The 24,201-nt window shown below is 34.2% G+C and overlaps 2 protein-coding genes across 2 annotated transcripts in view; both read left to right on the top strand.

Annotated features, from left to right (window-relative positions):
* Positions 1–6,788, top strand: LOC139150329 (exodeoxyribonuclease-like). Its single transcript, XM_070722630.1, has 10 exons — positions 1–191; positions 1,080–1,118; positions 1,518–1,594; positions 2,045–2,102; positions 2,667–2,865; positions 3,297–3,368; positions 4,069–4,099; positions 4,372–4,484; positions 4,813–4,993; positions 5,715–6,788. The coding sequence occupies exons 1-10, from the start codon at positions 174–176 to the stop codon at positions 5,830–5,832; spliced, it is 906 nt and encodes a 301-aa protein (XP_070578731.1). The 5' UTR covers positions 1–173; the 3' UTR covers positions 5,833–6,788.
* Positions 6,789–10,383: 3,595 nt separating this feature from the next.
* The window catches only part of LOC139150331 (CB1 cannabinoid receptor-interacting protein 1-like), a 42,958-nt gene continuing 29,140 nt past the window's right edge, over positions 10,384–24,201 (top strand). The window contains exons 1-2 of the mRNA XM_070722633.1: positions 10,384–10,864; positions 14,590–14,800. Of these exons, the coding sequence (XP_070578734.1) occupies positions 14,619–14,800 (182 nt within the window). The 5' untranslated portion in view covers positions 10,384–10,864; positions 14,590–14,618. The remainder of the gene's footprint in view (positions 10,865–14,589; positions 14,801–24,201) is intronic.

Below are 24,201 nucleotides of genomic sequence, written 5' to 3' on the forward strand. Positions count from 1 at the left end.
GGTCACAGCAGTGCAAGGCGTGTGAGCGTGAACAGACTTGTCTGCTGAACAACGCTGAATCATCAGTTTGTTTTGAATTCTACCATTTAAATTCGAACGCAATCATCGCCTCTGTACTCAGATTTGTCAGTCACATTTCTGTGAGCGTAAGAAGGGGAATCAGAACGTTCGCCATGCCGCCAAAAAGAAAGGTATTTCGTATTGAATGTCAACGCTTCAGTTCTGAGTGCACCGTGACAGCATGACATGTGGGACACAATGCCCGACCATTGTTTTGCTTTTAATCATGATGATTGTTTTGTACACGGAATAAGGATCTACTTTCATGTCTCTGTGCATAGGCAAATATCAAGGAAACGAACGCCAAACAGTCAAAATTATGACGTGAGCATATATATACTTGGAGGAATGATGGCGAGCAAAGCAAAGCGCCATTTGTTCGGTTGCTGTCATGTCGGTGTCAGTCCAAAGAGAGAAGCTTGCAATGTGCTTTGTTTGTACGTAATTGACGCCCTCAACGGTAAAAATGTTTAAAAACAGTTGTGAGACTATGTCCAATCGATAGCTTCTTGATCTCCTTTTTTTCAATCATACAATTTTCTAGCAGTGGTTGACTTTTCCTGTCCTTCTGTACAACACATGCAGCATTGAGAATTGTAATAATTGTGGCATTCATGCACCTTTTGTAAGGTTGTGTTAATTTTTTTTATGTGTGAAATCACGCGTGATTGTTTAGTTTTTAATAAGTGTGAAGATACAGAAAAATTGTAATATAGTATTATTTCACATCATCTGAAATAATCATTTTTAGATGTTAGTTATTCACCAAGATCATCTGAAGTAAATTTTTCAAAAAAAGCCAAAAGTATCTGTGGAAAGAGAATATAATCACCCCACCGTTTGTATCAAACTTAATTGTTTATACTCCTGTTGCATGTCTGCAGTATCAGTGTTTGTTTTTAACAGCTGTTGACCTGACTGCCAGGTCAAATGTTAGGTCTGGCTGTTACTAATATTAGATATGAAATCAAAAGAAAATTACATCTTTATATTTATATATCAAACTTTATATATTTCAGTCAGGGGAGACTGGTGCTGCTGCCACCAAAAAGGCAAAGGTATGTAGTTTATTTGAATTATACAATTGAAAATGATAATTTTGCCTGATACTTATACAAAGGACATGAATATTACATGTAGTTTCCCAAAATTTCGTTAACTTACTTTTGGAAATGTTTTCTTCATAAACAGCCTTGGGTATTTTATCCTTTAAAAATGTATTCAAAGCTTGATTTGCACATGATAGCAGTAATTACTCTGTGTATAGATTGAATTTACATAAATTATCCTTGATATTTTGATAGTTTCTCATATATTGAACAGTGACTATCACCAGCTCCCTTGTGAACCAGTTACAACATTACAGCTAATGTCCATGTGCTCATTTTGAGAGTTTCAGTAACCTTTAAAATAAACAGAAATGCTCCTGAAATTAAATTTGTTTCCACTTTTTACAGGCTGACGAGGGAGAAAGTGGTCCTCCAAGTATAGAATCATTAGATTTCACTTCAGAAGCAAAGACGAAAGATGGAAAGTAAGTTTTAGCATGTGTTTTGACATGTACTTGCAAGTTTGCATCAATCTTGACTAATTTGAGGTCCAAACTGTAGCTCTACACATTAACGCTACAACAAGAAACTTTCCTGCAATCATGTGTTTATAGTATGCAATTTTATCACTTGGAAGATCAGACCTCTATGTACAGTTCTGGGGGATGGAAATAGCAGGGTTGAAACGGATGCTACCTGCATATCAAAAATATTTTAGTGAAGTCTAACTTCGTCTGCTTTCTTACTAAGACTTTTTTGATATTCTGTTCATAATTACATGATAAGATGTTCAATTTTCATGTAAATGCATCAGCCGGGAGAGTGATTCTATTGTCCTTAATTGCTCACAGATGATAGATACTACAGGAAGTTGCCAGAAACATTATTGTTGTACTACTTTATGATTCTTTTTCTCATTTTTCACACACTTTAAGGAAATGGAATCTCAAGATAGTTTCATGGAATGTGAATGGTATCAGAGCTTGGGTGAAGGTAAACAGATAAATGGTTTCAATCATTTTTCTGCTTTGAAAGACAAGTTAACACTTACGTAAAATTGTAAAGAGATATCCATCAGTCCGATCAGAGCCTTTTTATCAGTGTGAGGTCAAATAGAAACTTGTCCGTTGATCTTAATAAATAATTCATCTAAATTGATCTGGAATTATAGTACAACCTAGGTATTTAGTTGTATATTCTGTTCCACTTTTCATTTGTGAAGCAGTGCAAATATTGCCAAACAATGTTTCATACTTGCAGGCCTCAAAGTTACATGTTACTGGTATGTAGAAACTGCTAAGGTCATGTTTTCTTTCTTTTAAAAATATTTCTCATGCTTTTCACTGTCACAATTTGCTCTTTTTTTCTGATTTTACCATGTATTATCGGCAACCATAAAATAGACAAAGGTTGAACTGCTTTAGTAATGGCATCTGGATTCATTATGAATATAGTGACTTGCAAAGTTTCACTAAATGAAAGTTTTAATTGCAAAGAATTGTAGTTTAGTCATCTGTCTGTCTCTGTCTCTCAAACACATACACATTGTCTCCGCAGAAAGAGCCTGGGAAGTACGTCGAGAAGGAGGATCCAGATATATTTTGTATCCAGGAAACCAAGTGCCAAGATGGAGAGGTACCAGAAAATGTCAAATTTAAAGGTTACCATAGCTACTGGTCCTATGCTGAGCAGAAGGGTTATGCTGGTACAGGGCTGTATTCCAAAACTAAACCAAACAAGGTTACATATGGAATTGGTGAGTAATGTAGATATGTAATGCATACATCAATGTATAAATTATTGCGGGATACAAAAATTACCCACAAAGTGAAATTTTGCATGATACAATGTGATAAAGAAGCACATTGTATTTTACCCTTTCAGCTTCCAATCTTAGATTGTAGATGATGTTTTAGAATGTTTGTAAAGGGATAGGATAGTGGAAAAGAATAATATTATGATAATCATATTGATCTAGTGTTTTATTGTAACTTTTTAGATTTGTGTTGTTGAACCTGACCAGCATTGGTTGCTAAACTTTATCATATGTCGTATGTCACTGGATAGTATGTTTATCAATCTAATACATCAGAATTAATGAAAGAAAAATAATCATAGATGTGTTGAACATGTACATCATGTAAAAGAAAGTTTTTCACAAAGTTGGTCTTTTTGTATCATCCGAAGGTATTGACAAACATGATAAAGAAGGCCGAGTCATCACTGCAGAGTATGAGAAATTTTATCTTGTAGTAACATGTAAGTATTGGTTCTCTGTTTTAAGTAATCCTCACCAGAGTGGAAGGTGATGCCCGATTTTTGAAATGTCATCCTCCAGTTATGTTTTGTAAAGAAAATATCTCTCAATCTTTTATGATCATTTGTAAACAATACCCAATAAGTACATTCAGTGGAGTCAGATATTAAACTTCTTGTGGAATGAAAACTTGTACAGTTCGTAACAAGTTTAATACTTATGTAACTTCTTTCTAGTAAAATTTTAACTATTCTCCATTCTATGAAGACATGTTCAGACAATGTCAAAAATTTGTTCTTTTTGACATAATCTACCATATGAATAAATTGATATATTTTTATCTTTCACATGTTGTGATTGTTAATTGTACAAATTGCTTTTCATTCTTCATTAACTTAATTACGGTATTTTTAATGATTAAATATTGTTTATATAGCCTGTACTGCTGGGTAGAAACATTGCTTTGTATAATAGTAAACAGTTATGCAAGGCTGAGTTAAGTTTGCATTCAATATGAATAACTCACTATTCTATCATGGCATGTATTTTCATATGCTGAAATCAAATAATGTATTACAATAACACAGGAAATTATCTACTTCCTAAAACTCACAGTTACAGCCCTCTTGTAACATTTAGATAACTTAGTGTAGGATGAGCCAAGTAACTCACCATTTTGTCTTGATCTTGTTTCCCATTCAGACATTCCAAATGCTGGACAAGGACTGAAAAGGTATTATATTAAATCTGTTAATTTGTGTACTTGCAATATTTTCTTTGGCACATGGTGGTACAAATTTTCAAAAACATTTGATATATGCAGTCTGCTGTTGTTTCTGAATTTCTGGAGATAGTTGGACACAATATGGATTGTAGGGAAGGGCGTAGTGCATGGACAAGGTTGTCAACGAATGACACACACAACCCAGCTATTGATGCACTACAGCATATGTCTAGATTGCTACAAAATGAAAGCTGATCCTTATGTTGTCACATTCACTTCAGACTGGGATATCGACAGGAATGGGATAAAGATTTCAGGGAATATCTCAAGAAGCTTGACTCAGAGAAACCACTGATATGGTGTGGAGACTTAAATGTTGCTCATCAAGAAATAGGTAGGGAGTAAATTTTGTGTGATGTAAAATGTCTTCATTCTGAAATTTTGATAATCATTATATTTTTTTGTAAAAGCTAAGAAACTTGAACAGGTGTGAATTAACTACCTTTTATATAAATGCAGTGTGCCCTCAAAGCCAATTTGTAAGTTTGCTAAGCTTTTTAACAAATTTTATCTTTTAAAGTAGTAAATTTACTGACTGTAGAACAACCACAGTTTGAGTTGCTATCTTTCAGAAAGTGAAACAAGACCTGAATATCATAACCTGTAAAACTTTCAGATGTAAGAGGGAATTTATTTCAAAGAGTTCAAATTTAATTACACAGATTTGACAAACCCAAAGACCAATAAAAAGACAGCTGGCTTCTCTCAACAAGAGAGAGATGGTTTCACCGAGCACCTGGAGGCTGGCTTTGTTGACAGCTATCGTCATCTGTATCCAGAGAAGACTGGTGAATGGTCATTCTGGTCGTACATGGGTAATGCCAGGGGCAAGAATATTGGTTGGTAAGTTGACCATAACAGACTACAAGCTAAAGCCAATATTACGTTTTCTGCAGCTGTGTAAAGCCCAACATGAAGGCATATGGTCTCTGCTTTTAAGAAGTTTGTGTTCTCCTCAGGACATTTGACTATGCCATTCTTGTTCATACAAATATTAATAAGTTTGATAAAAATTTGTACTCCCCATCTAACCTACTGTGATGTGTTGGTGATGGTATATTGTTCTTTGTTAATAAAGTGTAACAGCATGTTATACCAAATGACCCTTTAAAACTTGACTGTATTGTGATCATACAGCCAATTTAGAAAGACCAAACAGAGTAATGGTGTTTAACCAAGATCAGTGGGATGTAAAGGGGCTAAATTGTGGAACATTTCACAACATATCTGAGTGTTTATTCCTTTTTCTGAATATGTACATGTTGGTCTCCCACATTTTTTGACTCTGAGACAAATTCAGTAAAAAATAATTTGTACATGAATATTTTTTATCTGAGATCAATTTACCAAAAGAGTAAAACAAACATTTCAAGATTCGAATTACTATTTTATGATATCATTTTGTGATAATTTTGATCAGGATAAGCATTTATTGTAGTTAGCTGTTCTGCTTCCCAAAACATACAATAGATTTTCAGTGCTGTAGTCCTTCCTGGAAACGTAACATTTAATTACTACGATACTTAGACCTTTACTTTATGGCCATACTTTTGATCTCTTACAGGCGTTTGGACTACTTTGTCATGTCTAAGAGACTGCTTGAGAATCTCTGTGACTCTGGTATCAGATCCAAGGTGTACGGTAGTGACCATGCACCTGTTGTACTCTTTCTGAATATTTGATAACGTCCAATAGGATGAAGTGGTTTGATCGTCAGCTGTCCAATCATGTTTTGTTTACCAAAGATCAAGCACTTCATAAGATTTGTATTGTTGACTTAATACAGGGTGTATCATTTTTCCAAAGCTACTCTCACACTGTAAGAGTTTGTTTTGAAAATGAAACCAAGAAATGTTAGAAATTTTATAGTAAAGGTAACGACATATATTTTAGAATGAGAGGTTTCGGGTACGAGAGGTTTGGGTTGCTTTGAAATCATTAAATACTTATTATAGGACCTCCAAGCTGTTGCTATGGTGAACCAGATTGAACAATGTTGTCCAGCTTTAGCCTAGCATTTATTAATTGTAAATCAATTCACTGCCAAACAATTTAGATGCTTGTACTTATCTTACATTTTTCCTTTATTTTGCTTTGTCTTTAGAATTAAATAACTCTTGTCCTATAAAATTGTTGCAAAGTCAATTCACCACATTTATAGGAGGCTCCTGATGGTAATGAGGCTGCATTTCAGTTTTGCGTTGTCCCCATTTGCCTGTTATTTCTATGAGGAAAGTCAGAAGAGACGAGGAGACCAAAACATAGGTATGGAATGCTGAAGTGTAAAAGATTGGCTTATTTCTGAGTTCAGTGTTATCCATACTGCCTTGTTCCAATCATGGTTTGCATGGTGTAGGCGCGTGTAACTTAGTGACTGTGTGTGTACCTACACATTCAAAGGCATTTTGCATTTGTCATATATTACACTTCTGTATTGACAACATCCAATAATCCAATCCAGCACTGAAATAACTATTTGTGATTTCCATATGTTGCAACTCATTTCTGGAGTGTTACTGAGTCAGATCAGAGAGTATGAAAGCAAACATCTGTTATTTTGTAGTCTTTTTTTTCTTTTCATTCAAGATTTATATGAACAGATCTTTTCACCAGAAATAAATTGAATATGTTTATCATAGTTAACTCCTTCAGTGCATCTCTAATTTAACCAAGTGGAAACAACACACAAATAGGCAATCCACTTGCTTCTGCCTGACAGTCAGACTAGAGTTGATGATAGATGTTAGTACAACAGTGTGACAGAAACAATGTATACACCAAAACTCTACTGGAATAAATTGTCATGGTCTTTGTAAAATTTCTGCTGTCAGCGTGCAGGCAATGTTTGTTTGAAGTTTGCTTGGTACATTTTGAAATGAAGCAACCATGATACATGGGTAGGCTTTTCATTTCGTATATAATTTTCAAATTTATGCTGTATAAATCTTAAATGAGATGCCTGATAAAATTATGAGATGCCTCAGCTCATGCCTGATAAAATTTTAAAAGTTGGGCCAATACTAGATTACTGTAGATTAAAGAGAAATTCTTACGTTTAATTCATGTAGGGTTATGGAACTGTTACAATCAATCACTTTATTGCATAACAACACACTTCAGAAAGTGCGGTATAGCAAGAACAAAACTAAACATTGCATAAAACATTGTTGTCTATGTCTTTACCTGCAGCTGCTGGGGGAAACATAGTGTTTGTAATATATTTCATGAGAGACAGCGTATCATCTGAAGTTAAAGTGTACAAAAACTGATCTCTTTCATTGAAACTATCAAATATTGGATAATACAACTTCATTGCAGAAAAGAGAACTCTATCAGTATTATATTTTTGACACTTCATTAAATAATGAAATTCATCCTCGACAGAAGACTTACAAAACTTACGAAATCTGGATTCAGGCGGAATTCTTGGTTTTGACCTTCTGCCCAACTCCATTTGTAAACAGTGATCAGAAGTTTTGTGACCAATTTTCTGCAGCTTAAGTTCTTGATATCCAGTAAGTAATTTTCTGAACCAAACTTAGTTTTAAATTCTCTGTACGTTCTGAGCTTATTATTTTCCTTCCCAAGATACTTATTATCATTGTGTAAATCACTGTACCAAGAAACTTGATAATGCTTGTGTAAGTTATTCTGAACAATTTTAATAGTGGCATTAATGTTACAAACAGCTGACCAAATATTACTCTCGCTGTAAGTATCTAGTATGTTTTGAATGAACTCAAACCACTTTGAATGACATCTTGCAGAAAGATACGCTGAACGTAACACAATGTCATCACTGAAAACTAACCTATGCCAATATTTTAACATGCGTGTGACTATGACAATTTTAATAGGATAAATTGCGCTCAATATATATATATTAAAATTTGAACATCCAGACAAGGTTGTGCATTTTGCATTATCATGTCAACAAAATGGTGTGGAAAGAACTCTCTTTTGCAGATTATAGATGTGTTTTAAAAACACTGATAGTGTCGATATGACTGATGCCAATGGGCTAAAGAATTATAGTAAAATTGATCCATCTAAAACTTGGCGTCTGAAAGTGTTCTTACAATTGTTTCTGGCCATAGTGAAAGTGACATGATTGAAGTAAAGTGATCAATGCACAGAAATTTACTTTTATATAATGATGTTATTTTACAAATATCTGGTGAACGGAAAATTTTAGCAACAAAACTATTGAAAGTGCAATGTGAAAATCAAACTTTTTAACTGTAACTAGGTGAAAAGAATGCATTGATGATAATCATATTATGGTTTTATTAAATAACATTTGCTGTTATATAAGTAGACATCGCAGTTCATCAACATAATTATGAGAACCTTTTCAGAACAAAGATTCTTATTATAGTAATGAATGCTTCCATTAGGTGCTGTCTAGACATTTTTTGCTGGAACTACACATCAGTCTGTCATTCAGGATTCCATTTTTCCACATTTGTCAATCCAAGTCTTACCATAAAATTTATCGTTTGAAAAATAATACAAAAATATCATCAAGGGCCCAAAGAGTTGATACTGGTGTGATGGACACATGATATAGCATTTTAACGCAAAATAGAATTGCCTGGTTAATTCATGGTTACTCTACCTCACTAATTGTTTTAAATATTTCTCCGCATGGTAAGATTGAATGATTAATTTTGTAGAAATTTTCAGTAAGTCCTACCAGATTCAATGTTTTAATGCCCTTAGGGGCTATATAAAAGTTGGTTAATATCTCCATTCATTTTTTCATTGAAATGAATTTGCCCCCTCACCACCCCTTTCCCTGATGTTGAACTTCACACATAAAAAGTCCAGGGATCAAAGAAAACAATCTTATGTTAGGGAGTGTTCAGAATTTACTTCCAGGGGGGCCACAGTGAATACAGCCAGCTTTGTATATAATTTAATTATTTCTTCCTCTGAGTACTTGCTACTAGTCTGTATTGTTAAAAACAATTTGGCAACATTTACAACCAAAGTGTTTTATATAGACTGCTGATATAACAACATCAGGGACAAAGTAATTGTCAAAATAATCAAGAAAAAGGCTATAAAATGGATCATTTATTGTGGACATAACGAAAGAAGTAATCATGTTTAATAATTAACTTTTCTTCAGAAATATATATATATATATATATATATATATATATATATATATATATATATATATATATATATATATATATATATATATATATATATATATATATATATATATGGTATTATAGGCAACCAGCCCTGTATACAATTCATGAAAATAGTGATAACAGACAACATTTGGAAAAGGAAGAATACTTGCAGGCTATTTTATACAGTGCATCACAAATACAAAAAAAGACATTCATTGCATATTTTGTAACAAATTCTCTCTCTTTTTAAAGCTATAAAACAGGAATTTGACATAACAGAGTATCATAATTTTGTGAACTCATGAGTAATGTAAATTGTCGGTAAATCAAAATAAAAGGACAGTAAAAAATTCTTTCTATATGATATAGAGGGCAAACGAGCTTTTTGTATATTCTTATATTATTCATTTAATTACCACTGTATTGTTCCTGCAAAGTGTGATAAACTTTTCACACTGGTTATGTCATAGTATGTAAGCATGCATGCATATATGGGGGGGGGGGCATGGAAAAAACCAAGGAAATATGAGGGGGGCCATAGATTTTCTTCATAACTTACCGGGGGGGGGGGGGGCACCATGGAAAAAATCACCAGGAAAATAGAAAATCCTCCAGGCCCCCCTGGAAGTAAATTCTGAACACTTCCTTATCTTACTATGGATAAATAACAGTAAATATGAAGATGATAAATAAATTAACAATTTCCAAATTCTAATACCTGCAAATTTTGTGGCGGGACCGTGGAATTATTATAATAAATTGAAAACCGTCCATTGTAACACCTTTTCCTCAAAAACCTTCAAGGTCCCCTCCGAATATCAAATGACCCATCCCTCATCAATACAACTGATGTGGGAACCAGGGGTGGGAACGGACCAAAAGCTATTGGCGATTGAATACGATTTTGGAGAAACACAGATGTGTTTACGAAAATCGAGGTATGAGAGCATACACCATGTATCCCCCCCCCCGAAAATATACAGCCACAACTATATATCGCCACCAAACAATGCAGTCGCATATGTTTTGTGTGAAAACGTGACCTGAATGTGTACCGACTCGACTATTTTTGACATCATTCACGTGTACAGATCAGCACGCCTGGTCATCAAAGTCGAGTGATGATGAACGCTATGTCTGTGATAAACAATTCAATTGATCCAGTTCGGCTTTTTACCCCTTAACTTGTACCTGTCAAATAGGATAACTCATCTGCAATGGAGATGTAAAATCAATTGGATATACTGACTTGTTTCTGTTACAATCATTGCCAAAATATCTTCGAGTCCCTCAGCCTTGGATTCTGTGCCTCCCTACAAATAAAATGTTCTGTGCCATGCCTGAAATAGTCGACCAGCGTAACACATACCGCATACCGGCTGTAGCGGACGCCCTTTTGCAGACGCTTGCTCCAAACGTATCGAGAAGCTATCAATCAACATCATTCCACTTTCGTGAATTGAGAAAGTATCGTCAACAGTGCTTTTACATGTGAAGGTTGGTGCCAGTCCGAAGACCATGTTTTAAGTAAGAAAACTACCAGCGAGAAATCAAGTGAAAGACCACGGTAAGCCGAAATACTCCGATATATATTTGGTATTTTTGGTGTGTAGTCTAGTTAGTTGAAAGCGAGTTTCCTTCATTGCACATCTTACTGCATATATCTAGATCAAAGGAGAAATTGCGAAGTTCGTGACAACTGCCTTACGGACTACTGCTTGTTTGTTCTCTCTATAGTAAAATTATGACGATGTATAATGAACGAAATGTGGATTTTCAGACGTTTTATTCAAAGCTTTGAAAATTGTGTACGCAGTTGGATGGAAGCTAAAAATAGATCTTGCTATTATAAAAGTAGCGGGTATAGCTATCAAACGGGTTAATTGTTACAACTTCGACGAGTACGAGTACGGGCGATTACTTTTACAGTTTGGTTAGTGAGTCATGAATGTCTTGGATCAGACAGAACTTTTACTATATGCAACTTGTAGCCACAATAATTTGTTTAAGTGAGGTTTATACATCATATTTGTGTATTATGTATTTGAACATGGAAATACTGACAAATGCGAAAATTTCGTTCTCCTGCGATGTATTGTATGCTTCAGTTTGTCTCGGTTTTCGAGAAAACTGGTGCGCGATGCCCTCCACTCCAGATCGTGCAGATACTAGATAGCAGTAGCTGTCGCTGCCCCGTGTCAAGTGACACCCTGGGGTGAGACTGGGCATCGGATGTTTATGTGTCAGTGCCCTATCTGCATAAGTTTGAGACATTCCAGAGAAAGTCTGAACTGAAGAGGTAGAAAAATCGACGGCATCACATAATTTACTTACAAAGCTTACGATGAATTTAATAGTGTCGCCTATGTGCTATCGTTGTAAATTTTTTCGTTCGCTTTGTACGCAGATTTTAATAATTTAGACTTCATTTTACCATTTATAAATATGTCAATTGAATTCTAATGAACGTAAACACGCACTTGTAAAATTGTTTGTAGCTTCTTATAAGTGTAGTTCACTGCACTATGAGCGTGGATGTTATTCTCGCGCGTCTGCTCATGTCAAAACTATAATTTCTCGTAGTCGGAATGTAAAAGTTAAATATAAGCTTATAAAAAAGTAGCCTTGAGTATTCATTCTCCTGTCATCATGCCAATCATATCGATATCACATGGATGGCCGATACAGGTCTGGAACAAAGGTTTGTACTCAGAAGATGGCAATCGATGGTATAAAAGAAAAAATGAAACAACATTCTGAAGTGATTGCAGGCATTGTTTTCCAGCGTTAAACACTGCATTGAAAATACTCCCATGTTATTATTGACTTACTGCATAAAAGTACAAACAACACCACCCTCAATTCCAATCACAAAATGTGACCCAGCCTTCTCTGTGGCACAATATTATTTATTGTTCCTTTCAGTGATTTTTGACCTATGCAGATAAGTTTTGTTGGTTTTGCAGGCTGTTGGAACATGTGTCACTTATGAGTGCCAAAGCAAACATTTATGGTATGGTGGAGTTGCCAAATACTTATAACTTAGAGCAGATATCTTATAACAAGTCAAGTTTTCATTGTATAGTAAGAAACTTGGTACTCTGACTGATCTTACCATGGATATAAAGAACACTGACATTTAATGATAGTACAGATCTTTTACAACCATCAGGCCCTGGTACTCAGAATAATTGTTCAATTGTTGTGGTGTTCAAAGTTGGTAGAGGAATATACAGGTTCTATATTTCAGATAATTATATATATTATACTCTTGTACAAATTCATATCACTATTATCTTTATGCAATGCACCGCAAATTCTTTATATATACTGGTATATCAATTTGTGGAGTACGTTGTTCTGACTAGGTGAGAAGCAAAGGGAGATGAATATTCACAGCCTTGCAGTAAAGCTCAGGGTTGAAAGAAAGATAGATTGTTAGATACATAGAAATTATTTAAAAAGCTGTTTCATATTAATTGCATATGGTTTTAAAAGGGGCGTATCTATTAGTACCAAGTATACAAATAATATATCCCAAGTGTTTGCATAGCTTGGTCCTTGACTGTGAATTTTGTTCAAAAGTGCTCTTTCAATTTAAAAATTTGATCATTGTAAACACTTGTGAACACCAGAAACATATATGTTGATATAATATAATAGCAATAACCCATTTCAAAGGTAGCATAAGTATACTTGATTTAAGCAGAGTTCACTCCATGTAGCATTTTCTCAGTGGCTCATGCTAAATTGTGCATTGTACCCAAATGTTGTGTATTGTTAACAAACAAACAAACAAACAAACAAACAAACAAACAGACTGACTGAAACAGCAATACAGCAGCAGCAAACAAAGCAATTCTTGTAAGACTGAAAATGTTTTAAATGATTAAGAAAGAATTGCATAATTATGATATTTCATCATTTTCAAAAATTTCCATCAATGACAGAGTTATTGATTTGATATTTGATACATATATTTTAGGTATCCCGTATAATTGCCATTTGGATAATGTAATAAACATTTTTCCAAATGATGATGAAATTTGTTAATGTAAGTTTTTGGGGAAACTTTTCTATTTGTTAGTCAAAACATATGGACAATTCTCTGAAAATTGCTAGTCTGCTTTCAAAGTTTATCAAGTGGTTCTAAGCTGGCTTAATTATGATTTGAGAAAATGATTTTGAAACTTTTTGAGCAATTTTCTCATTTTTGTCACAATTTCATGTTCTTTTACATCACTTGTCCTGTAGCTTTCAAATTAACTTAATACATCCCTAGGGATAACCCGCACTGTCTGTATTTTGCAAATGATCAGATGTCATTTGCTCATGTAAATTTTATGATCTATTTTATCTGTAGTCAAAACATCAATACAACACCTGATTCAGTGATTTCCATAATTAATTCTAGGTGTGCCATTGTACTGATTCATCAAGTTTCCAGATGTCACTAATTTATCATAGGTATCTTTGAATTTCATTGATTGATACTATTGTCTAATTAATTGTAACAACTATATCACACTATAGGGCCATGAAAGTCTTCCTGTGCTTTATTGTTGTTCAAATTAAAAGTTATAATTTTTAAGCAATTGTCACTAGTATTTCAGTTTGTTGTGTTTCAGTGCTTAGGCTGGTTTGGGTATGCGTCCAATTTTATTCATTAGGGGACGATCGACTGCATTAACTTGCATGGTACCTGAAACCCGAGTCCTTGCCTGAGCAACTCAGGTGACAAACAGAAGACTTTTAATCCCCAAGGTGTGAATGTTCCATTGTTATGTTTATCTAATCCAGCTGGTGCTATTGTAGTGCCATTGTAGGAAATGCAGGTGTGTGAAATTGATCCTCTAGGGAAGTAGGGTATTCCTAAGTTAATGGAGAGTTAATGGTGGTTGTTGGCTAGGAATGTCAAAATTCAAACAATGATTTCCAATTTGCAAATTATTGTGAATTTTTATTGCCATGCACCCACTCCCATTATCTAGGACTCCTAAATATATTGTATGTAATTCCTTTCTGTTGAAGACATATGAAATTCAGTCGATTCTCTGTCGGATTCGAACTCACAACATACAGCACCCAGTCACCTAGCAAAGGCATTGTCAAAACTGCTCAGCCAATCCACACCCTTAAGAAAGAGTATACATGTGATACGTAAAAAAGAGCATAAGTAGATTTAACATGGTATCAGTAGAATAAAAGTGCATGTTAGATACAGTTCATGTTCAGAGCACACTTGCTTCCGATTAGTAAATTCAAACGTTAATTTTTGCTATACCACAACAGGTGATAAAATTTTCCTATCAAGTGACAACATGATTCGGTCTGACGATTTCCGAGTTTACATGTACATCAACAAGGGAGAAGATGATGCAGGTGACCATCCTGTCTACTGGAAGCATGATGGACAACGCTTTGCAAATAACAAAACCATCAAACTGAACACAGACACTCTCTATACCATCAAATTTGTATTCCAGCCATCTCTGAGACCAGTGTAAGTATATGTACCTTTTTTCACCTCATATATTATGGTTCAAGTACGTTGGAAAAAGTGTCTAACCGTCGCAGCTGCATGTTCATGCAGTGACTGTACGTTGTCACTATAGGAATGAGATCAAACTGTGAGAATATTATGATTTACAATATGATTAAACCTGGAGTGTACTAAAATCACTCAATTCAGATCGAGATATTGGCATTCTCGTATTTGTTGTAAGGTCAATACGTTATCTTTCATCAGTCGTTGACAGAGGTCATGACCTTTTCATTCTGACTGATCTCTGTGTCACCAGCTATGCATGCTGGGTGAATTGTTGATTCAATTGTGATGATCAGCAACTTGGTTTTCACACTGAAGAGAACTTTTTACACAGTGCTCAGATGTTGTGTAGACTTTTGTAAAGGTTTGACTTTCACTTGTAAGTGCTGACATAACATAACACTTAGTGTTCAAATACTATGAGCATGGACATACCTTACATTTTTATAGCTCCCAGTTTGATACTGACAGTATATATGGTTTATCAGAGTGTTGCTGTAGTCTTTTGTCATGCAGCTGTTTGTTATATTTAATTTATGGTTCTGACTGCTACTTGAGAAACATAGTACAGTACGTCTCACAATGTTTTTCTGCTAGACTGGCTGATAAACAATCTTGTGTTCGACTGTCAATCAATTGTACATATTTTATGTTTATGTTTGTATTTTCTGTTCATTAGTGGCCTAAATCTTCTATAGTAACCTTGCAGTAGTAAAATTTAGTGACAGCCGAGTGTTCTGTTGATTGAAGGTCAGTGTACTCAGTGTTCAATATTTATGCTCTGGGTTCTATAGATCATCATGTGCAAATTGTTGGAAAATTCTTTCCTCCATATGGCTGTTATTGCAGTATGTTAATTGATTTATGATCATATGTTGCCATAAGGCAATTTGCTTAAACTGTAACTCTATAACTGGAAAATGGAAGTTTGGAGTCTGTAGAGATATCAGCTAGCATGCACACTTAAATTAAACCAATATGAGTGAGTGTGTTTTATATTTTTGGGTTTGTGCAAGTATTTGTATGACAAGTGCATGATGTTCATTAAGGTGATTATATTCATGTTTTAATCTTTGACACAAGTCTAGTTATAAAAGGTTTCTGATAACAGAGGAAAGCCCTCTGATCTATAGGAATTCAACTCTAGACAGTTTGTGCATGCACTGTAGTTTAATGCTACATCAGATAGTTTGTACCTTGTCTGTTATATAGACATAACCAGCAGTCAGTCACAGCTGCTTCGAAAGCTTTTTCTATTGAATTTGATTGCCTTCACGGTCCCTCTGTGACCATTTTTCCTTTAAAACCATTTTGATCATCATTGAAAACATACATGCCTTGAGTGCCATCAATGCCTATAGAGTACAGTAGCAGAAAATTAAACGGCTCTCTTTTTTTCTTGTGAATAAACTGTTTAGGTCCCATGAGATACTAACTCACGGTTGTATGTATGATCATTATTAATAAATATTTGTCTTTGTAGTGCTATAATAAAGCAAGTTAAAAAATTTGTATGGAAATAAAGATTGAATGGCTTTATCAATTCCAGTGAAAGGCGTTATGATAGTCAGTCATACAAAGTCCAAAGAAAGAACTTTTTCAGTAAAATCAATTTCCCAAACGACAATACTGAAAATCAGCTTATTTCTCTACTAACAAAACAAGAGTTATCTTTTAATGAACAACTTGCAGATTATATTTTTACTTTATATAAACAAAGAAATACCTAGTTATATTTATTATTAGCTACTATTATTATACTGTAATACTTTATCTTTATTGAAGAAAATTTTAACTTATTTTTGTATCACACTTTTATTGCCACAAATGTGATGTAAATCCTATATTTACAAGCAAGCAATAAAAAAATATTATTATAAAAATATTATTATTATGATACTTTACTGCAATAATGTTTACTGCAACAGCAGACTCAGTCATTAATTCTAGAAATATTCATGCAAGCCAACTATCTCATTTTTCAGACAGTTATATGTTATGCAAGTATTTGTACCCCAGAACAGCAGAAATTTTATAATAAAAGAAAGTGATTGCTGATCTTCTCACATTTGCATTCAAGAAGAGAGATAGATTATCATTATGCAATGTGATAGTTTGACTTGCAAACTAAGGCGAACTAATATTATTCTAGTTTTGTTGAGAGGCTCCCAAAAAATTGGCGTAAAAGCACTGTATACTTCTTTACTATTGTTAGTGTCATTGCTGGTACATTAAGTGGTGTTTTATTCCAAGTATGATTTATATTACTTCAAGTGTTTGTTTGTTTTTGATTGACATCTATGATCATTCAAACTCAACACTAAAATCAAGATAGCCGAATGCAAGTCGGTCAAAAAATCATAGTGTTTTTCTATGTCATAGTGAAACATGTTGGTGAAAACTGATCATGTTTATAGCTTGAATTTCCAACAATCAATTGTATACGAGACTTGGACTTATGTTTATCCATTTGTGTTGTGACCAATTTTAACTTGATGTATTAAATTGATGACATAAGTTATATTTTTCTTGTGAAGAAAGATGGCTTCCCAGTGTTTAATTTACTTATGCTTTTCATCAATATTTACTGAATCTATTCATATCTGAACTTGCCTTACCATTGTATTTGAAATTGAAATAACTTTGATTGAGTGACACTAAACATGCAAGCACCTATCATTAAAAGCAGGACAGACACAACAATACCTTCAATCTGTGCCTTAAAATTGAATGGAGGCAAGTCACCACAAGTGCTTTCCCTGATTTGCATCCTTGATTTGAAATATTCATGGGAGGATTTTCTGAAATGAATAGGGTATTTATGAAAGACTTTTGCCTGTAAGGGTATTTTATTCAGTAAGAAAAGATTAGAGCCATAAATATCTGTACATTTATTTCTTGAACTCACTTTCTGCTCTTGGGAGGGGAAAACTTGCCTGTTAATTATTAATTTAGGTTAGGCCTTTTGTGCTGTCATGTGAAGCCATAACTTTCAAAAGGACTTGTCATCAATCAATGCCAGAAATTCAACTCGTTGAAGTCAAAAAACCCCAGATTTACCCGATAAATTGCTGAAGGCTTTACTGAAGGCTTTGCATCTTTTGTAGTGATGTTTTGATGATTTTGTTGCTGGTCATAAATGAGAAATTTTTGACATCATCTTCAACATGGTGAAGCAATATTTGCCAAGTGTCAATCAAATCCAGCTTTTAGATAATCACTTTATAAATACATAAATGATATACTATATATTAGATATATATATAATATATAACACAACTGGACGTATGATCAGGATAATCTAAAATATTACATTTCCACTACAAATTTGTTTCGTATAGGCTGCAGAGCCGCCTACACTCATCGGGTGGCTGTGATCGACTGAATACAGGATTGACTGGAAAATAATAAAGCAATGCAATCCATACTCCAACGTCACAAAAAAATGCAATCTGTGCCTCCACGAGAAATTCATACTCCTCAGATATCCAGAAATGTGCTCCCTCAACAATAGAAACGAATTAGTATCGACCTGCAGACACAGGAGAAAATTTCTCTTGTGCAGTCACTAATTATTCAACCTTTTGCAACAAACAGGTGCCAACAAAAACAAAACAAAAGAAATCGTTTCCCGCCTAAAGTTTCAGTCGATCACAGCCACCCGATGAGTGTAGGCGGCTCTGCAGCCTATACGAAACAAATTTGTAGTGGAAATGTAATATTTTAGATTATCCTGATCAACTCAGTTGTGTATTTAGCTCTACTCTAGTATTGAGCACTCTACTCCAGCTGATCTTGAACTAAACAAGTATATATATATATATATATATATTTCGTCTGATGATCACTACAGAGAGCACATGTAGCATGAAACTCTGAGTAACTCCTAAGTCCTGTGTTCTACTTGTTATCAATTTTTACCGTATATATATATATATATATATATATATATATATATATATATATATATATATATATATATATATATATATATATATATATATATATATATATATAATTAGATGGATAGATAGAGAGTGATGATCGATCGAGAGATAGATGATGATGATGAAGTTTTTACACATGTATACTCTTCTTTTTGATGTATAATGTTTTGGTAATGTTGACACAATGTTTCATCTCAAAAGTAGGACATCACCAGCTGAAAAGGTGTCTGTAAAAGAAGATACAGACAAAAACTAAACCAAAATAAGATTACTATTCATCTCTAATAAACGTAGATGGGATTTTGAAAACAAGCAGAGTAAATTATGATGGGCTTTGGAGTCTTAGAAATTCTTACTGTTTAAAGAAATTCTTACTTTCCCGTCACTGATCATTTTGTTATGCCTACAAGCAGGATGAAAACATCTGTGACTTAAACAGATTGCCACCTTGTGTTTGCTTTTGAACTTCAAGTATGAAATGAACTAATGTGTAAAATAAGATGTCAAAGACTAGCACTTTAGGGATGGACCATTAGACCTTGGGAGGGGGGGGTGGTCACAATGAAATTGTGAAAATTTTTTTCTTACTATTGTAAATTTCTGAAATTTTTTTTTTCCAATTGAGATTAGCTGTGCAAATTTTTTTTTTCAGAGTAAATTTTCAGATTTATAATTTTTTTTCGTTCGTCGCTGTCTGAAGATAAAGAGGGCAAACATGTGGTGCCAAGCACCACAAGCGGCCACGCAAGCGGTCACTGGGAAGAGGTCAGGAGAGGGGTGTCCCCCCTGCTGCTGTTGGAGCTTTTGAAAAATAGAGATTAAAATGGTGTTATTTGGTGGCACTTGGGGAGTATTTTTGCGGGGGTTGGTCAGGAGGGGGTGTCCCCCTCCTGCCATTGGAGCTTTTGAAAAAGAGAGATTAAAATGGTGTTATTTGGTGGCACTTGGGGAGTATTTTTGCGGGGGTTGGTCAGGAGGGGGTGTCCCCCTCCTGCCATTGGAGCTTTTAAAAATAGAGATTAAAATGGTGTTATTTGGTGGCACTTGGGGAGAATTTTTGCGGGGGTTGGTCAGGAGGGGGTGTCCCCCTCCTGCTGTTGGAGCTTTTGAAAAATAGAGATAAAAATGGTGTTATTTGGTGGCACTTTGGGAGCACTTTTTTCGGATTACACATCTTCCTCTGAAACATGGTCTTCTTGCTCCTCAGTAGCTTCGTATAGTTTTGAAAATTGACTATTTTGGTTTCCTGGCTTCCCTTTCTACTGATTGGTGAAATGCCTACATTCACCCCACCTAACATCATGCATATCTTATGATTTCCAATTGATTTTGACAAGCTGAGAAGTTAAAATAAGCTAAATAATATAGTAAAATTTGCATATTTGTGTTTTTAGAGCAATTGTTGCCCTTTTTTGATCAAAACATCTATTTCTCTGTAGCAGCATGTCCAAATTGATTGGATGTGTATAGATGTGTTGAAATTTCAATATTTGTCTTTTTGGGCAATTTATGCCATTCATGGTCAAAAAATCTGTATTCTCTGAAAGGGCTTGTCCAATTTCTTTGAAATTTGCTACACAAAAACGATTAACCATGCAGATTTATTCAGTATTTGCTATCGAGAAACTTTCAAAGTTCAACCAGTTTATGTGTTTTTGTGTTGGGATTTGTTGGATAGATGGCATTCTACGTAGTGTATTGTTGAATGTTAAAACATGTGTTGCTGTTGTTATTTGAGGCTGTTTTTTGAGAAAAAAGAATTGAAAATGCCTTTTTAAAAGCAAAATAATACATATTGACTTGATATGTTGTTTTATCATTATTGAAGTGTTTCTACTTGTTCACCCATTCTTGCATTCATCATTGTAATAAAATGCTGTGAAAAAAATGAAACTGATGTGGCCTGCGTCTGTTTACCTTGATCTTAAAAGGCAAATACATTTTTCTGTCTTGACAACAATACCATAGTTTCAATGTTTTACCTAGTGTACCTGCTTGGTTTGTACGCAGGAAACAAGTAGAAAACAGGCTCTATAATTTCATAATTTTCAAGTGATCAGAATACAAAAGTCCTGAAAAGATAAGATAATCACAACTTCCAGTATAAGGGATACAGTCACTCTAAATGTATAAATTAAAATTAAAAATGTGCCGGGAGGATGTATTAAAAATACAGAAAGTTGCTTACTGTCGGTAAAATCTAAAAAAAATTCAAAATTTTAAAGACTTTTGCAGATTTTTTTTTTACGCCTTTGTCTTCTTGTTTATTTTTTTTTTATTTTGCAAACTAGTTTGAAGATTTTTTTTTTCCTAACTTTCTGCTCTGAAAATTTTTTTTTTCTGTTTTTGACCACTCCCCCTCCCAAGATCTAATGGTCCGTCCCTTAAAGCAATCTAGTGTCCAAACATCTTGTAAGCAAACTTCATAAATATTGAGTAGTTTTCCCATTATAGTGTTAGCCTAAATTGAGTGAAAAATAGCACTGTGGTCTGTTAAAATCTAAGTGAAATGGATGACTTGTTTTATTACTCCAGAGAGGCCTGGAATAAACCAAATCAGTAAATTTCATTGTTCAAGGTGTATCTAATGGGTCACTTATTTCACTTGCTGAGATCAAAGACATAAATCAGAATGAAAAATGGGGCAATGTGACGGCATGTTATGAATTTAAGGGAGCAAGCTAATGGATATGAAAGATGGGAAATCTATTAATAAACTTTATGACTCCCATAACTTTCAGGGAATTTCATTTCTTACGACGTTTGCCTTTTAATTGTTTAATCGTGATGCAAAGAAATAGTAGCTTGTGTTGTCTTGAGGCAGTGTAGACTTTACAATATGCTATGTAGAGCTGCTAGGGCCTCACTTTAACCAGTAATGAGATTGTGAGCTAAATGTATTATGGCTTAACACTTTTAATTTTCCGCGTTTCATGTAAATCTTAAACTCTGATTATTTCATTACAAAATGCTTGACATGTATTGTGTGACTCATTGCATATTCAACCTCCTGACATTTGCTTTAATGGTGTTCAATTATTTTCACCTTTTGATTCATATATACGGGCACATGGATCTAATGAAACAATTTCAGACGTGCAGCTCGCCACATTATAAGTGAATATCACAGGTATTAATAGGCCAGTGTGAGTTGATTTGAATCAACAATGAGTTCATTACACATACTTGTCTTTCCTAAGTACAAAATATACAGTATATGTGTCAGACAGTTGCCAATCCTGTTGAAAGTTGTCAAGATAGTTGGTGATCTCAATGATACTGTAAAGGAGCACTTATTATTGCAGACAATATCAAAAATGTTGGATGAATCATAAATGAAAGAGATATGGTATATGTTATGAGATATTATGTTACTCTGTTCCCTGTCAAATGTTTTGTGTTATGTAGTCAGCATATAAATACAAAACAAACAATTGTCTCAAAACACTTTTTCAGTGTAAACAGGGAGTCTCACTGCTTCTTAATTCAGCAATGCAAAGTTTTGCTCAAAAGTTTGCCTTCCAATCAGACTGATAACTGACTTGAATAACAGACACATTTGATAAATCATCCTTCCGAGAAACTGTGGAAATACAATGTTAGAATACAAGTGTGGCGGCATTATCAAATTCGCTATCTTATCACCCATGGTGAGATATCGTGTATGATTGCAACACCTAAAAGTTTTCTCTGTATTTTCCTATTGAATTGTGGTCACACTTTTTAGGATTTCAGAGTTTAAAGGGGAAGATTACTCAGCGATTGTGTGTTCAGCAATAAAAAATATATGAAAAAATGGTGCGAAATCTGTCTTTGTTATTAACTTTCACATACTGATAGCGCGATTGCATCCATTTGAAAACCATTGGTTGTAGGTAGAAGTGACGTAAGAGCCTAGGACTGCACTGGCACTTATAGGGCTTCCCCGTAGTCTACAGCTGAAGAAGCCCCACAAGTGTCAGTGCAGTCCTAGGCTCTTACGTCACTTCTACCTATAATTAAAGGTTTTCAAATGGGTGCCATCACGCTATCAGTAAGTTAAAATTAATAACAAAGACAGATTTCGCACCAGTTTTTCACAGATTTTTTATTGCTGAACACATATTTGCTGGGTAACCTTCCCCTTTCATTAAACTTAATAATACAGACATGCTGAAAAATGTAGAAAATAATTGTTATACACAGTGTGTTACATATACATGAGGTATATGCATGCAGTGCTTTATATAACTATGAATATGATAGTTTCACAACTATTCCATTGTATAATGACTTGGAAATTGTTCAGACAATGTGGCCTTTTATTGTTTTTGAATAACAATATATATCTGATTGAAGGTATATTTGTAGTCATAAAACATACTTTCCATGTGAAATTACATAAATCTAGACAAATGACATTCTGACGCATGTATTACTTGGTCAAAAACATAATACTTGGTCAAAATAACATAAAACAGCATCAGAAGGATGTGTTGTACCTCCAGTAGCAAACTTCACATGCATGACAATGGAGCAATTGCCTATTTTCGTTGCTTAATGTGACTCAATTCTCCTGCCATTCTTCATTATAGGCAAACTCATATCACAAATTGTTTCATTTGGTTCACCTGAATAAATATCAAAATTGCTCTGTGCATTAGTGATTGCTGACAATTTCTAACTTTCTTGATTGCATAGAGCTCCATCTTCTGGATTGATGATACATCATCATCCAATTTTACATTCCAGTATCTCTGTAACAGTATTGTAAGCCAACTGTAATTTTGTGCCCTGGTTATTTAGAAACAGAACTCTATCTTTCAAAGTGTCGTCTCTGATTTTGTAACCAGCCAATCATTTATGTCAGTGCTTGTTTAAGTCAGTCAGTATTTGCTGCAAAATATTTATAGAGACATGTTTCTGATTTTATTAATGTATGCAGGGTGTGTTAATGAACATGATCACACTATGCAAATCAATGAGTTTATATTCATTGGCCCAAAATGATGCATTATCCAAAAACAGTCTTTTTATATTTTGCATTCCTTGATACCATGATACCTGTGATATGTGAAATATTGAGAAGGCCCCTATTAGGTATTATAGATTTACTAGTAATATGATAAACCATACCGGTATGTGGTGTTGAAATGTGCAACACTCATCTAGGGATGTCTAGGTCTGCAGGGATAAACATTGTTTTACTTTCATAAACGGTTGACAACATGTTGCATGAATTATTGGTTAGAAATGTAAAATTTACATATATGTATCATGTTTCTCAAAATTCTAAATTGATAATTCAGACCACTGCTTAAGGTCACGCATGTGAAGAACAGATTTGCAAATTTAATGTTGGATAAATAATTATGTTTTTTTTTTTGCATCAATTTACCAGAAAAATTAAAAAAGAAAGCAAAATGGCTT

The sequence above is a fragment of the Ptychodera flava genome, chromosome 14 (genome assembly GCF_041260155.1).
Source record: "Ptychodera flava strain L36383 chromosome 14, AS_Pfla_20210202, whole genome shotgun sequence".
Taxonomy (NCBI): Eukaryota; Metazoa; Hemichordata; class Enteropneusta; family Ptychoderidae; genus Ptychodera; species Ptychodera flava.

What these genes read in the sequence shown, in the direction of transcription:
- LOC139150329 (XM_070722630.1), top strand. An exon ending in ATTTTATCTTGTAGTAACAT is followed by an intron (nt 3,369 to 4,068) that starts GTAAGTATTGGT and finishes TTTCCCATTCAG; the next exon opens with ACATTCCAAATGCTGGACAA. An exon ending in GCTGGACAAGGACTGAAAAG is followed by an intron (nt 4,100 to 4,371) that starts GTATTATATTAA and finishes CATTCACTTCAG; the next exon opens with ACTGGGATATCGACAGGAAT.